The sequence below is a fragment of the Gadus morhua genome, chromosome 2 (assembly GCF_902167405.1).
Source record: "Gadus morhua chromosome 2, gadMor3.0, whole genome shotgun sequence".
In the NCBI taxonomy this organism is placed as follows: domain Eukaryota; kingdom Metazoa; phylum Chordata; class Actinopteri; order Gadiformes; family Gadidae; genus Gadus; species Gadus morhua.
In genome coordinates, this window is record NC_044049.1 from 6,057,371 (window position 1) to 6,072,730 (window position 15,360).

General features: G+C 46.2%; 1 protein-coding gene and 1 long non-coding RNA gene across 2 annotated transcripts in view; both read right to left on the reverse strand.

Annotated features, from left to right (window-relative positions):
- Positions 1–2,426: 2,426 nt before the first annotated feature.
- On the reverse strand, positions 2,427–4,503 carry LOC115536015 (uncharacterized). Its single transcript, XR_003974592.1, has 3 exons — positions 4,188–4,503; positions 4,003–4,107; positions 2,427–2,684 (listed from the first exon to the last, which is right to left on the reverse strand). It is a non-coding gene; the product is annotated as an uncharacterized LOC115536015 (long non-coding RNA).
- An 859-nt stretch (positions 4,504–5,362) lies between these two features.
- The window catches only part of LOC115532855 (uncharacterized), a 28,188-nt gene continuing 18,190 nt past the window's right edge, over positions 5,363–15,360 (reverse strand). Inside the window, exons 6-7 of the mRNA XM_030342840.1 lie at positions 9,996–10,503; positions 5,363–6,046 (exon numbers count right to left, since the gene is read on the reverse strand). Coding sequence (XP_030198700.1) covers positions 5,487–6,046; positions 9,996–10,503 — 1,068 coding nt within the window. The 3' untranslated portion in view covers positions 5,363–5,486. The remainder of the gene's footprint in view (positions 6,047–9,995; positions 10,504–15,360) is intronic.

Genomic DNA, 15,360 nt, shown 5'->3' on the forward strand with positions numbered 1-15,360 from the left:
GCTACCCATGCAGCCAAGTGTGTGCGTAATGAATACACATCAGGGCGATGACCCTGTGTGTGTGAGGGGGCGGATGATGGGGCCAATCAGAAAGTAACTTTCTGTTGGAGTGAGAAGGAAAATATCATCAAATGTTAACATTTGATCAAAGCGTTACAGCAGTAGTAGTGGCATTTGAAACGTATTACTTCTGAATGTAAATTGAGAACTTAGCATGTCGGATGCCTTCCCAGCAGATGTAGCGCTAATCCACCTGTCGTCCTTGTCCAAAGAGATTTACTCTACATCTTAATTGGTGCAGTCCTACTTTTACAAGATTACATTTTATTTTATGTATTTTTATTATTCTTATCCTTATATATTTATTTATTCAATTATCCTTTCCTGTGTGAAAATGTTAATAATATCACTTAGTTAATAGCAACACCTTCTTTAGTCCAATTGCATTAGATAATTATCACTGTTGTCCTATTAACGTAACTCCTTTAATTGTCCTTATAACCGCATGAACTTCGATGTTCATCATCATGAATGATAACTGTAATTATTCTCTAGTCGCCAAGGACATATGTGGCCTGTTGGTATTAATGTGTGAATTTATGTATCAATACTAGCCATTACGGCAATAGCGTCTTAGAACTGGTTTAATTAATTCAATAAATGCAAATACTGTTAAAGCCAATGTACAGACTTTGTGATGTGTATTTCATAAATAAAAGCCCAAATAATTGACAAATGTAATCTTAAACCAATAGTTTTTTATTATTTTTGAACAATTCCCTGTCTTCCACAAACTTATTTCACTTCAGGGTAATAATAATAATAATAATACATTTAATTTAGAGGCGCCTTTCAAGACACCCAAGGTCACCTTACAGAGCATATAGTCATCATACATTTTTTAAAAAACAAGAGAAAAAAAAAAAGGGTAATAGTACACACCCCATAGTGTGACCCAGTAAGTTACAAGACATTCTGATTCAGTTTCAAATTAAAAGCCCACCAAAAATTCCAATATGAGACATATTAAACATAATTTTGGATTAAATTTAAAAAGGAAACACCCTGTTATCAGAGACTCATTCAACATCAGGGTAATAGTACATGCGACCCAGTAAGTTACAAGACATTCTGATGTGTACTTTCAAATGAAAACCCCTCAAAATACTCAAAGATGAGACATATTACATATGATTTGGGATTCAATTTAGAAGGAAAAGCCCTGTTATCAGAGACTAATTGTACTTCAGGAATCGGATAACAGTACACCACCCCATAGTGTGACCCAGTAAGTTACAAGACATTCTGATGAGTAGTCTCAAATTAAAAGTCCACCAAAAATTCAAATGAGACATATTACATATGATTTTGGATTCAATTTAAAAGGAAAAGCCCTGTTATCAGAGACGAATTCCACTTCAGGGTTATAGTACACAACCCCATAGTGTGACCCATTCCGTTTCAAGTCATTCTGATTCATAGTTTCATATTAAAGGCCCCACCACCATACAGTCATACAGACGGTCATATGGTCATACAGTAGGACCCAGTCATTGTTGCTTTCTGTATTTAAAATTAAATTCACCCGTTTTTCTATTCCCGGATAATTTTATGGTTTTAGCATTAATAACTGCTGCAACTCCTACAGCTCCGCCTCCTTCTGCCAAAGCAGCAGCAGCATACCCTGCAGCAGCAGCAGCACCCCCGACAGCAGCAGCACACCCTTCAGGAGCTGCCCCCAAACTGCCGCAGCATCAGCCCTCCCAACTGCAACAGCAGCAGCCCCCCCAACTGCAACAACAGCAGCCCCCCAAACTGCAACAGGAGCAGAAACCCCCACGACAGCAAGAGCAGCCCCCCCAACTGCAGCAACAGCACCCCCAAATGCAGCAGCAATAACCCCCCCGACAGCAAGAGCAGCCCCCCCAACTGCAGCAACAGCACCCCCAACTGCAGCAGCAATAACCCCCCCGACAGCAAGAGCAGCCCCCCCAACTGCAGCAACAGCACCCCCAAATGCAGCAGCAATAACCCCCCCGACAGCAAGAGCAGCCCCCCCAACTGCAGCAGCAGCACCCCCAACTGCAGCAGCAATAACCCCCCCGACAGCAAGAGCAGCCCCCCCAACTGCAGCAACAGCACCCCCAAATGCAGCAGCAATAACCCCCCCGACAGCAAGAGCAGCCCCCCCAACTGCAGCAACAGCACCCCCAAATGCAGCAGCAATAACCCCCCCGACAGCAAGAGCAGCCCCCCCAACTGCAGCAACAGCACCCCCAAATGCAGCAGCAATAACCCCCCCGACAGCAAGAGCAGCCCCCCCAACTGCAGCAACAGCACCCCCAACTGCAGCAGCAGCCCCGCCTGCAGCAGCAGCCCCAGCTATAGCTGTAACCCCACCCCCTACCAATGCCACCCCCACAACCCCGGCCCTCACGCTGCCCTCCTGGCGCAGGGTTTTCTGAGCTCTTTCCAAAGGACTTTCAGCTCCTAGCCCAATCACTAAACCCATACAGGTCCCCGCAAACCCACCCGCGGCCATAGTAACTCTACTGCAGACTAATGTGCCCCCCATCAAGGCTGGTATTGCTGTCGCTGCTAGGGAGGCAGCAGCCCCACACAAAGTCCCCACCACCAGGCCGGTGAGCATCGACGCCAACACATTTCTCACTCTCTGCATCAGCCTGGGGGAGATTGGAACATTATACAAGCTGTCAATTAAATGGCACCATCTTGTCCACAATATTTTTTTAATCTTCGGGTGAGTTATTTGACACAATGCTTCATAATTATATAATATTAACGGTATATTTCCAGCTTGAGAAATGTTCAGTTTATGATTAAACTGGTTAAGATCACTGTGCTTTCTACTAGGTCTCTTACTGGCCTTGTGTTGCAATACAACAGCCGGCCACTGGGCAAGTTATGCCTAAAACCTTCCTGAACTACAGTGTTGTGCAAAACGGTCAATAAATGGCAGAGATAAATAGGCGTGCAATAGTTATTGATTAAAACAATTACAATCGAATTCATAAGTACAATCATGTATGGTAGGCCTACAGCCTAGGCCTATAGGCCTATATAAGTTCCCAATTCATTGATGAACAAAAAGGTCAGGTCAACTCCACCCAAAGAAATCAAGAACCACACGCAGTTTCGGTTCAAGTTATTATCGTGTTGACAGTGAGTAAGATAAAGTTGAGCGAACAGAAGGGCTGGCTGTTGCATGAACACACTCAAACGTTTGAAATAGTTAAAGAACGAATCTTAACCACGTAAGTTATGTGTTATGGACACGAGCTAGTTTCACCAAACAACATACCAGTCTTGTTAAGTTTCGGTTACAGTATGTCATGGACATGCTTAAATTTGTTTTTAAACCTACGTGTTGAAAATGTGCATGTGCATGTGCGTGTGCGTGTGCGTGTGCGTGCGTGTTATTAGACATTAGGCCTACGTTCCAGGAAAAGTATATGACGCCTCCCTCCTCGACGCCTCGTCACACAAACACTAAATACCTTTTCGGCTTTGGGTGACTTATCTAACACAATGGTCAGTTATTCTAAAATATAAAAGGTATGAAGGAATTAACTAATGAATGCCTTTTATTGGCACTATACACAGGTTACAATGAGATTGAAAGCATCTCCTTCCCGGTGCATTCCCATATATTTGTATAAATGTATTTTCCCAACTTCAGAAACGTTCAGTTTATGAAGTTTTTGAAAGAAAATATTTGAGGGCATTTTTATTTAGGGTATTTATAAGTGCATAAATACATGAATCTTTTTTCGAATCTATTAATTAAAATAAGCATCCAAACACAGCATATGCGTGAAAGTGTGTAATGTAGGCTACATCTTGGATTCATGTTCTGATTTTATTCTGGTTCCAATAAATCCTGATAAACGTGTGTCCGTTTTTTCATATTTTTAAAATGTTCATGATCTGAAAAATGTAAGCGTTAGTGAGCGTCTGAAGAGAAATTCACCTTAGGCCTACCTGACTCAATAATGATCGTAATTTTCTCAATATCTATTTTCCAGTCGTCTTTTATCTGTTGTTCAGGTGGACTCCGCTCGAAGAAATCAGAGGGCCACGCAGTTTCTGTTGAAGTAAAAATCGAATAATTCACAAAGTTTTTACATTCAGATTATTAAATTGAGAGAAGAGCATCGTAGGCCTACCAAAACAACGAAGTTAATCTGTAATCTTCAAAAGATACCATTTCACTCACTCAACAACAATCTTGTTAAGTTTTGGTTCAGTATTGTTGCAGCAGCGCTTTATGCCCGCACTTGTGATTTGTATTGTGTGTGTCCTTTAATATCACCACAGAATCCACGAGAGGCAGTCTTTCCGGATGCCACTGCATATAATTGGCCCAAATGATGGAGATGCAAATCTGGGTCCCTTTATCAGACCTGCAAACTCCTCAGAGGAAAAAAGGTGACAGTGTCACGCGGGGATTTTTTTTTTTATTGTAATATGCAAATGACACTTGTCTGAGCGTGACTTAACAAAACTCAGCATACTTCATCAAAAAATCAATGTCAAAACATCCTTGAGGCTTATAAACTGTCAAAAAAAATGTTTGTCTCTTAGCCTGTGGGATGTTCCACAAAGCCGGTTTTATCAAATAGGCCTAACCGGGTAAGTTAACCCAGGGTTTGCTGTAACCCTAGGTATTCCGTTCCAAAAGGATCACGGTATGTTAGTTGCTATAGCAACATATGCTCTGAATCAAACCTGGTCGGAGCAGGTTTTGCGCAGGTTAAGTTTGAAACATAACCCGGTTTTGGGTATTTAAACCCGCGTTCACCGCAGATTTCATGTGTTCACAATGGCATGCCCTTTTGAAATTATACGTGCAATCCAACGGGAGCGATTGATAAGACCACGGCTCGACATCTTGGCATATCAAATGACTTTTTGCTGGAGTGGAGAGATAGGCCTATAGATTCTCGCGCAAATCTTTAAAATCTTTAAATAGCCTTACATAGCCAACACTACCAATCGACTGACTTCTTTGTTGTGTAAACTTGTTTACAGCCATGTCTTACAGACATGCAGATATGTCCAATTTCCACCTATTGTATTGCAAATTTACTTGGCCTAAGGTTACTCCCACTCCCTACCCACAATGAAAACGTTTCCCTATAAGAATCTTGTTAATCTATTGTCTCGTTGAATGTATCCTTGGTAGCTTTGCTGCCAGTACTTTTCCCATGATCATGCTCTAAGATTAAATCAAATATTTCGCGGTCCGACGTGTCCTCGAGAGAAGTTTCTCTTCATCATTATGTATCATTAGAAAATAGTTTTTACAACTTTTAAATCAACCACGATATGAAGAATGATGCAAGTAAAGGTGAAACATATTTATTAGATAGCTCACATTCTGTAAAGGCACATCTATGGGAAATGTTTTCTTCTATAGTTGTTTTTGTTTCTTAAAATTAACAAAACTATATGGGAAGCCTCTCTTATTTGTTCCAGTGGATTTCATACGTCCTGCGCTCTGTGTAGCTAGCTTCCCTGGTCCCTTCGCCGCTACAGACCTTTTCTTTGAACACCTTTACCACAAGACCACCAGCCAGCACCAGTCCCACCGCCGCCTGGCCCACCTCTGCTACTGCAGCCAGGACGCGGGCCCCCGCTCCTCCCCAGGAGGCAGACACCAAGCTGGGGCCTGAAGCAGCACACACCGCCCCGCTGGTCCCGGCTCTAACTACGGCCCCTGCAGCGGCAGCATGGGCTCCAGGCAGGGCCGTGGCCCCTAGGGCGGCCCCAGCTCCCAGGACGCCCCCCACCCCTGCAGCCACCCCCACAGCTGATACCCCCAGGAGGCCCACCTGGCCCAGGGCTAACTGAACTCCTTCCCCAGGACTGGCAGCTTCTAGCCCAGCCGCAGCGGCCACGGAGCCCCCCACAAGCCCTCCGATAGCGGCCCCCGCGGCCGTCTGTCCCGAGGCTGTTGCTACAACAGCGCCGATAGCCTCCACCCACCCTACCGTCGCCCCAGCCAGATGAGCTACACCCAAACCTGCTGCGTTCCCCACCACGGCTGCCCCTGCTGCTGCTGCTAGTGGGACAGCCGCACCACACAGAGCCCCTACCACCAGGCCAGTGACCACCGCCGCCACCACCACCTTCACTCTCCGCAGCACGCTGGGAGAAAGGGGCACCTGGCTTCGCCACCCCCTACCGGGGGCAGAGGGAGCACGTGGCCTCGGCCGGCCACCGCCCCTCCTTCTACGTCTCCACCCATCTCTCCATCGCTCTCCTCTTTCCCTGAGGAAGCTGAGAGCACCTCCTCTTCTCTCCGCCGTCTCGGTCTGTGTCCAAAACACCTCGTCCCCGTCATCAGCCCCCCCATCCCGCTCTAGGACACGCCTCCTCCATTCAGACATCTTAATTTCCTCTTCCTCGCCCTCTGCTTGGCCCCGCCCCCTCATTATCCTGTCCTGCTCCTCTCTGATTGCTATCTCTGCCTCCCGGTACATGGCGTTGGTGTAACACCCTCCACCGTTGTCCTCCACAACCTGCTCCACCTTTCCCAGCAGCTCGTGAACTTGCTGCACATCGCTTGGCGCCCGGTTGTTGAGAAGGTGGTACCTGCCTCCACACCTGTCAATCAAAGCCTTGAGGCTCACAGGTGCGCTGGCCAGGTACTGCTCCATCGGCTCCTCCAGGTCATCTCCCCTGGTGAACAGCACCACCGTGTGGTTGCAGGCCGCCGCTTCTCCAAATACAGCAGCCATCATAGTGACGGCCAGGTTCTCCTCCTCTGTGTAGCGTCCCACCTGGACCACCAAGAGGAAGGCGTGGGGGCCGGGGGCAGTCAGAGCCATGCATCGACTGATCTCTTCGAAGATCTGCTCCTGGGTCAGGTGTGTGTCTCCAAAACCTGGCAAGTCCAACACCCCCACCCTCCACCTCCTGCTCCTCCTCCTCCCCGCCTCCTCCTCCACAGGGTAGTCAGAGGTCCCCAGCTGGCAGACCTTGGTAACAGTGCCTGCACTACACCCGGACAGGAAGTGTTGTCGGCCCAGGATGGTGTTCCCTGAGGAGCTCTTCCCAGATCCCGTCTTTCCAATCAGGATCAGTCTCAGCTCTTCTTCTGGATCATTCTCCCCCATGTCCGTTGGCCACGGCCCCTCTGCTCCTGTGGGTGGAACATTACACAAGCTGTTCATTAATGAGTTTATGAGATTACGTCAGAAGAACAAATAATAAATTGTAATCTCTGGTTATCTAAAACAATGCTTCATAATAATGTAAACTGTATTTTCCTTTTCATAGGAACTTCAGAAATGTGATTGAATGATTAAATAGGTTTAGAGTACTGTGTGGTGCAAATGGAAATAAATGGCACAGATATATAGCCTAGTTGGGGGGCAGTTATTGATTGTTGAAAATATACGGTATAAGTACAATCATTTATGGTAATAATAAGTTAACAAACACATTAACACGTTTACAAAATGCATTGTTTGACATAATGGAACATATTCACAGACAGAATGTGAGCGGTACAGTGTCGTAAGCCTCTATTTTAGATTCGTGTCATGATTTGTTCCGGTACCACCGAATGTCCGTGCTGCTGGTGGATAGAAATAGCCCCCTACTTTTTCTAAATCACGTCATGTCAGAAAACAATTAAAATGTACTGAGCTCCTCGAGATAAATCCATCTTACCTGACTCCATATTGGGTATTTCTTTCTCAATATTTATTTTTCCTATCGTATTTTATTTGTTGTTCAGGTCGACTCCAAATAAATCAGGAAGCAAACGCAGTTTCTGTTGAAGTTCAAAACTGTTTCTTCGCGAAGTGTTGACAGTGAAATAAATGGCCTACTGCAGGAAGATTCTCATTAGTTAGGAGGAATAGTTAAAAAAGGGTTAGGGCTAACCCTAAAACAACGTAGGCCATGTGCAATGACACAAGGTCGCGTTTAACTAAACTACATACCAAACTTGTAAGTTTCAGTTTCCCTATGACTACGGCGGAAGCGTAATGTGCGGAAGTATAATGCATAATGTGTGTGTGTGTGTGTGCGTGTGTGTGACACACACACGCACGCACACACACACACACACACACACACACACACACACACACACACACACACACACACACACACACACACACACACACACACACACACACACACACACACACACACACACACACACAAGGGCGGCAGAATATAAATGGAATAAAGGCCTACTGTATGTTGCGGCCTATTTTCTTTAAATATTCAAGGTCCTGATTACGAGAACAATTTTCTAAAGATTATGATTTTGAAAAAATATCGAACAACGGTTACAATTGAATGATAAAGTTCTAAGTATTAATAAAGTCCCAGTTAACTCTAAATGAAATTGTAAAATGTTTTTGTCAAGACAAAAAATATCCAGTCAGTACAGGAAATTATTTGTTTATTGGTTTAAAATATGCAAGTCATTTATATGACTGTGATATCGATATATCCTTTATTGATTATTATCCAGTGAATAAATCATGACAATAAAAACATATATGAAGCAAGTTTTATGCAGGATTAAATGAACTGTAAAACCCATCTGATGTTAAGTCTAAAATTAAATTAGAAGTGAAGTGAAAACTAGGAACATGAAGATAAGTAAAGCAACAGGGGAGAGACAAGGTGTCCAGCCGCCCCTCCAGGCCCCCCCGTACCCCTTAACCCCCAGTCGGCCGTCTGCTTCCCTTACAAGAGGGCATGAGAGCCTGCTGCAGTTCTGCCCCCGATTTTTCACCCAGACTGAGGGGCCCAATATACAAAAAGACTCAATATATCAACGTCCAAATGACCCTGTTATACTTAAAACAACAGGTAAAGGTATAGGTGGTAGGTGTGTAATGTATTGACTTTATGGCGTTCATGTAGTACTGCATGTCAAGTACTACAGAGCCAGGCACTGAGAACAGCTTGTGTCACTTCTAGTTACGGCATGACAAGCAGCTTAGGGGTCCTACGAAAACTGGAGGAAGCCTGTTGTTTTCGTTAGTATTATTATTATTTTCCTGGCTTTTTGGCTGCAAAAGTTATAACATTTGGAAGGCTTGTAGAACTCAAGAGATAACCCAGAATAACACATAGGTGGGGCTATAACAAGGTCTGGAAGTTCAGCATTTCAACAGGCTGCCATTACCTCTAAGGAGGTGCAATATGCATGAAACTTGTTATACTTGCACTATTCGTCGCGATGAACCACTTTCAATGACCCATATGGTCAGACCATTTGGTTATAGTGCAGTGACCATAGCTTCACCAAACACCCCCACTCCAACAGATTTGCTGCCGGAGTGAATGTGGGACTATATGGTGTAGAATTCATAGCAATAATGCGAAAAACAGCAGAGATATACATTTTAAAGTTAAATACATGCACATATACTCCCGCATAGTTTTATGGTTGCACCAATTTGCACTATTAACATACCTGAATTATTTATCTGACACTACTGTACAATACAGTTGTACAGTAGTGCTATTCTTATTTTTCTTTATTTTTAATCCTTACTTATATATTTAAAATGTTGAATGGATGAATCGCGCCGTCTGGATTGAATTAAAATTTCGTTGTCCCATGTGCAATGACATAAAGGGAATTCTGATTCCGATTTATGATTCTTATTTGGACACGAATATCCCCAGAATCCATTTAGTTACCGCCTGCGCCACCATCTCGATCACAGCCAGTAGCACCTTGAGGTAGGGTTCCTCCTCCCTCTTAGCCTTATTCTCCTCAATCCTAGCCCTAGACTCCTCCTCGATCCTAACCCGTTCCTTCTCCCACTTATCCCTATCCTCCTGCTTCCTCCTTTCCAAATCCTTATCCCTCTTAACCCTATCCTCCTCCTCCCTCCTTACCCTATCCTTCTCCCTCTTTACCTTATCCTCCTCCCTCTTCTCCTCATCCTCCTTCTCCCTCTTTACCCGGTCCTCCTCCCTCCTTACCAAACCTGCTGCGTTCCCCACCACGGCTGCCCCTGCTGCTGCTGCTAGTGGGACAGCCGCACCACACAGAGCCCCTACCACCAGGCCAGTGACCACCGCCGCCACCACCACCTTCACTCTCCGCAGCACGCTGGGAGAAAGGGGCACCTGGCTTCGCCACCCCCTACCGGGGGCAGAGGGAGCACGTGGCCTCGGCCGGCCACCGCCCCTCCTTCCACGTCTCCACCCATCTCTCCATCGCTCTCCTCTTTCCCTGAGGAAGCTGAGAGCACCTCCTCTTCTCTCCGCCGTCTCGGTCTGTGTCCAAAACACCTCGTCCCCGTCATCAGCCCCCCCATCCCGCTCTAGGACACGCCTCCTCCAATCAGACATCTTCATTTCCTCTTCCTCGCCCTCTGCTTGGCCCCGCCCCCTCATTATCCTGTCCTGCTCCTCTCTGATTGCTATCTCCGCCTCCCGGTACATGGCGTTGGTGTAACACCCTCCACCGTTGTCCTCCACAACCTGCTCCACCTTTCCCAGTAGCTCGTGACCCTGTGTGTGTGAGGGGGCGGATGATGGGGCCAATCAGAAAGTAACTTTCTGTTGGAGTGAGAAGGAAAATATCATCAAATGTTAACATTTGATCAAAGCGTTACAGCAGTAGTAGTGGCATTTGAAACGTATTACTTCTGAATGTAAATTGAGAACTTAGCATGTCGGATCCCTTCCCAGCAGATGTAGCGCTAATCCACCTGTCATCCTTGTCCAAAGAGATTTACCCTACATCTTAATTGGTGCAGTCCTACTTTTACAAGATTACGTTTTATTTTATGTATTTTTACTATTCTTATCCTTATATATTTATTTATTCAATTATCCTTTCCTGTGTGAAAATGTTAATAATATCACTTAGTTAATAGCAACACCTTCTTTAGTCCAATTGCATTAGATAATTATCACTGTTGTCCTATTAACGTAACTCCTTTAATTGTCCTTATAACCGCATGAACTTCGATGTTCATCATCATGAATGATAACTGTAATTATTCTCTAGTCGCCAAGGACATATGTGGCCTGTTGGTATGAATGTGTGAATTTATGTATCAATACTAGTCATTACAGTAATAGCGTCTTAGAACTGGTTTAATTCATTCAATAAATGCAAATACTGTTAAAGCAAATGTACAGACTTTGTGATGTGTATTTCATAAATAAAAGCCCAAATAATTGACAAATGTAATCTTAAGCCAATAGTTTTTTATTCTTTTTGAACAATTCCCTGTTTTCCACACACTTATTTCACTTCAGGGTAATAGTACACACCCCATAGTGTGACCCAGTAAGTTACAATACATTCTGATTCAGTTTCAAATTAAAAGCCCACCAAAAATTCCAATATGAGACATATTAAACATAATTTTGGATTACATTTAAAAGGAAACACCCTGTTATCAGAGACTCATTCAACATCAGGGTAATAGTACACAACCCAATAGTGTGACCCATTCTGTTTCAAGTCATTCTGATTCATAGTTTCATATTAAAGGCCCCACCACCATACAGTCATACAGACGGTCATATGGTCATACTAGTAGGACCCAGTCATTGTTGCTTTCTATTTTTAAAATTAAATTCACCCGTTTTTCTATTCCCGGATAATTTTATGGTTTTAGCATTAATAACTGCTGCAACTCCTACAGCTCCTTCTGCCAAAGCTGCAGCAGCATACCCTGCTGCAGCAGCCCCCCCGACAGCAGCAGCAGCCCCCCCGACAGCAGCAGCAGCCCCCCCGACAGCAGCAGCACACCCTTCAGGAGCTGCCCCCCAACTGCAGCAGCAGCCCCCCCAACTGCAACAGCAGCAGCCCCCCCGACAGCAAGAGCAGCAGCCCCCCAACTGCAGCAGCAGCCCCCCCAACAGCAGCAGCAGCCCCCCCACCTGCAGCCGCAGCCCCCCCAACTACAGCAGCAGCAGCCCCCCCGACAGCAAGAGCAGCTGCCCCCCAACTGCAGCAGCAGCCCCCCCACCTGCAGCAGCAGCCCCCCCACCTGCAGCAGCAGCCCCCCCACCTGCAGCAGCAGCAGCCCCCCCACCTGCAGCAGCAGCAGCCCCCCCGACAGCAAGAGCAGCAGCCCCCTAACTGCAGCAGCAGCAGCCCCCCTAACTGCAGCAGCAGCAGCCCCCCTAACTGCAGCAGCAGCAGCCCCCCCAATTATAGCAGCCCACCACAATGCAAGAGCAGCCCCCAAAACTGCAGCAGCAGCCCCCCTAACTGCAGCAGCAGCAGCCCCCCTAACTGCAGCAGCAGCCCCCAAAACTGCAGCAGCAGCAGCCCCCCTAACTGCAGCAGCAGCAGCCTCCCCAATTATAGCAGCCCACCACAATGCAAGAGCAGCCCCCAAAACTGCAGCAGCAGCAGCCCCCAAAACTGCAGCAGCAGCAGCCCCCCCAATTATAGCAGCCCACCACAATGCAAGAGCAGCCCCCCCAACTGCAGCAGCAGCAGCCCCCAAAATTATAGCAGCCCACCACAATGCAGCAGCAGCCCCCCTAACTGCAGCAGCAGCAGCACCCCCAATTATAGCAGCACACCACAATGCAAGAGCAGCCCCCCCAACTGCAGCAGCAGCAGCCCCCTTAAATGCAGCAGCAACCCCCCTAACTGCAGCAGCAGCAGCCCCCTTAAATGCAGCAGCAACCCCCCTAACTGCAGCAGCAGCAGCCCCCCTAACTGCAGCAGCAGCAGCCCCCCCAATTATAGCAGGCCACCACAATGCAAGAGCAGCACCCCTAACTGCAGCATCAGCCCCCCCAGCTATAGCTGTAACCCCACCCCCTACCAATGCCACCCCCACAACCCCGTCCCCCACGATGCCCACCTGGCACAGGGTTTGCTGAGCTCCTTCCAAAGCACTGTCAGCTTCTAGCCCATTCACTAAACCCATACAGACCACCGCTTCTCCAAATTCAGCAGCCATCATGTCGACGGCCATGATCTCCTCCTCTGTGAAGCGTTCCTCCTGGACCATCAAGAGTAAGGGGTAGGGGCCGGGGGCCGTCAGATCCATGCATCGACTGATCTCTGTGATGATCAGCTCCTGGGTCAGGTGTGTGTTTCCAAAACCTGGCATGTCCAACACCACCACCCTCTTCCTCCTGCTCCTCCTCCTCCTGCTCCTCCTCATGCTCCTCCTCCTCCTGCTCCTCCTCATGCTCCTCCTCCTCCTGCTCCTCCTCATGCTCCTCCTCCTCCTGCTCCTCCTCATGCTCCTCCTCCTCCTGCTCCTCCTCATGCTCCTCCTCCTCCATCTACACCTGGACCCGAAGTGACTCCGGCGCAGGATGGTGTTCCCTGAGGAGCTCTTCCCAGATCCCGTCTTTCCAATCAGGATCAGTCTCAGCTCTTCTTCTGGATCATTCTCCCCCATGTCTGTTGGCCACGGTCCCTTTGCTCCTGTCGGTGGAACATTACACAAGCTGTCCATTAAATTACACCGTCTTGTCCTAAAATTACTTTTTTAATCTTTGGGTGAGTTATCTAACACAATGCTTAATAATTCTATAATATTAACGGTAAATGACCAGTTTAAGAAATGTTCAGTTCATGATTTAATAGGTTTAGAGCACTGTCCTTTTATACTGGGTCTCCTGGGTCTCTCTCTCTAGTATTGGAATACCACAGCTCGCCACTGGGCAACTTTTGCCACAAACCTTGAAACCTTGTTTCGGCCATGTGATTAAACCAATTCATTGATATGTAAATGTATTATAAGAAGTGGATCTCTATGATGACCACAGCCTGGAAGAATGAAAGAAACTGCCTGGATGTTGCAGGCAGAACAACAGATTTGCGTAAATATTGCAAAGGCGTGCCCACATATTTACAGACATTTCCTTGCCAAAAGATAACTGGTGAAAGCTGCCAGTAATGGGGAGGAGCAAGGTACGTTATATTACTCTGTTTTCTGGGAATAATTGACGCAAGCAGAAACCAGAAAACAAGCCGTTTTTTCGTTTTGACAAGAAAACGAAAATCAAGATTTCAGTTCGTTTATTCGTTTCTACGTTTTGTCAAAAAGACGAAAATCAATATTTCAGTTCGTTTATTCGTTTTTTGGTTCTTACTGAGCGAAACGAATTTACCACTCAATATCTGGTTTCCGCCGGTGGGCGGGTCCTCTTATTGGCTAGCGTGCTTCATTGACCTGTGCTCTTCATAATAAAAGTTCTTCCGTTTGATAATGTCGACAAAAATATTACTTTATTATAGACACTAGCAGACACAGAGGACCACACCACCCACAGTCAAGACTGACACGGCTTCAAATAACAATAATAGTGTTCATAATCATTTGACAATGAGAACTTATGAAGTTATGATGACTTCAGTGCAGTTGATGTTTAGCCACAGTTAATACGCAGAATAGACCTGAGCAGAGGCGGAGTGGCCGTCGGGACGATCGGGAGATTTCCCGGTCGGCCGGCGAGGTCAGGTCAGGTGGACTGGCCCGCAATTGTGTAGCGGCCTGCGAAGTCAGTTGGACCGGCCCACAGTTGTGAGCGGCCTCGAAGCGTCTGCAAGCCGGCCCTGAGCATAATTTATTCCCCGTCAAGACGCCGCGAAAATCCCCGAAATAAACAACATATATCTCGTGAACATCCAACCAATATTTATACCACTTGCTTACTCTCTATGTCTCATTCATGTTTTTCTTTATATTATTTTTTTTTTACTTCATTTAATTCATCATTATTCAGGCGTTACAGAAGTTTCATAGCCATAAATAAATAATACGAACTACAGTTTACTTTAATTTGTTTGTTCTTGAATTGACGTAGAATGGAGCAAAGACTCCTGGGATTGGGAAATGCGTTTATCCAATAAACAGCTTGCAGGGCAAGTCCATTTTCGGAAATGTAGGGGGATATATGAGCGGCCCCACGTCTAATGGAATGACCCTAAAGACACGTCAGACAGAGAAGGCGAGCAAGTTCGTGGTTGCTTGCTTTTGTTTACCGGCGTTGCTATGGTTACCGCCCGGTCTTGTAAGGAAGTGCGCCAATTCTCGGAGTGCCAATTCTCTTCCGCACAGAGTAGAACTGTGGCCTATTTTACACATTTTTATTTTCTTAATTGGGTGTCAAGCAACAAAGTTGCGAGACAACCTATTGTTTTTGTATGAATTCCTATTATTATTTTACCTACGTGGAAGTCAATGGCAGCCCATAGAACCGCTTGGTGAAAAGTTGTGAAATTTGGCACTGGTTCAGGACAGCCCCATTAGCCCATTAAGCCAATGTCAGGTCGCTAGCCCAACAGCTCTAGCGCCACCAACAGGTCAAAGTTGGGCATGCATTCATGTTCATAACTTTCGACCTTTTCGACCA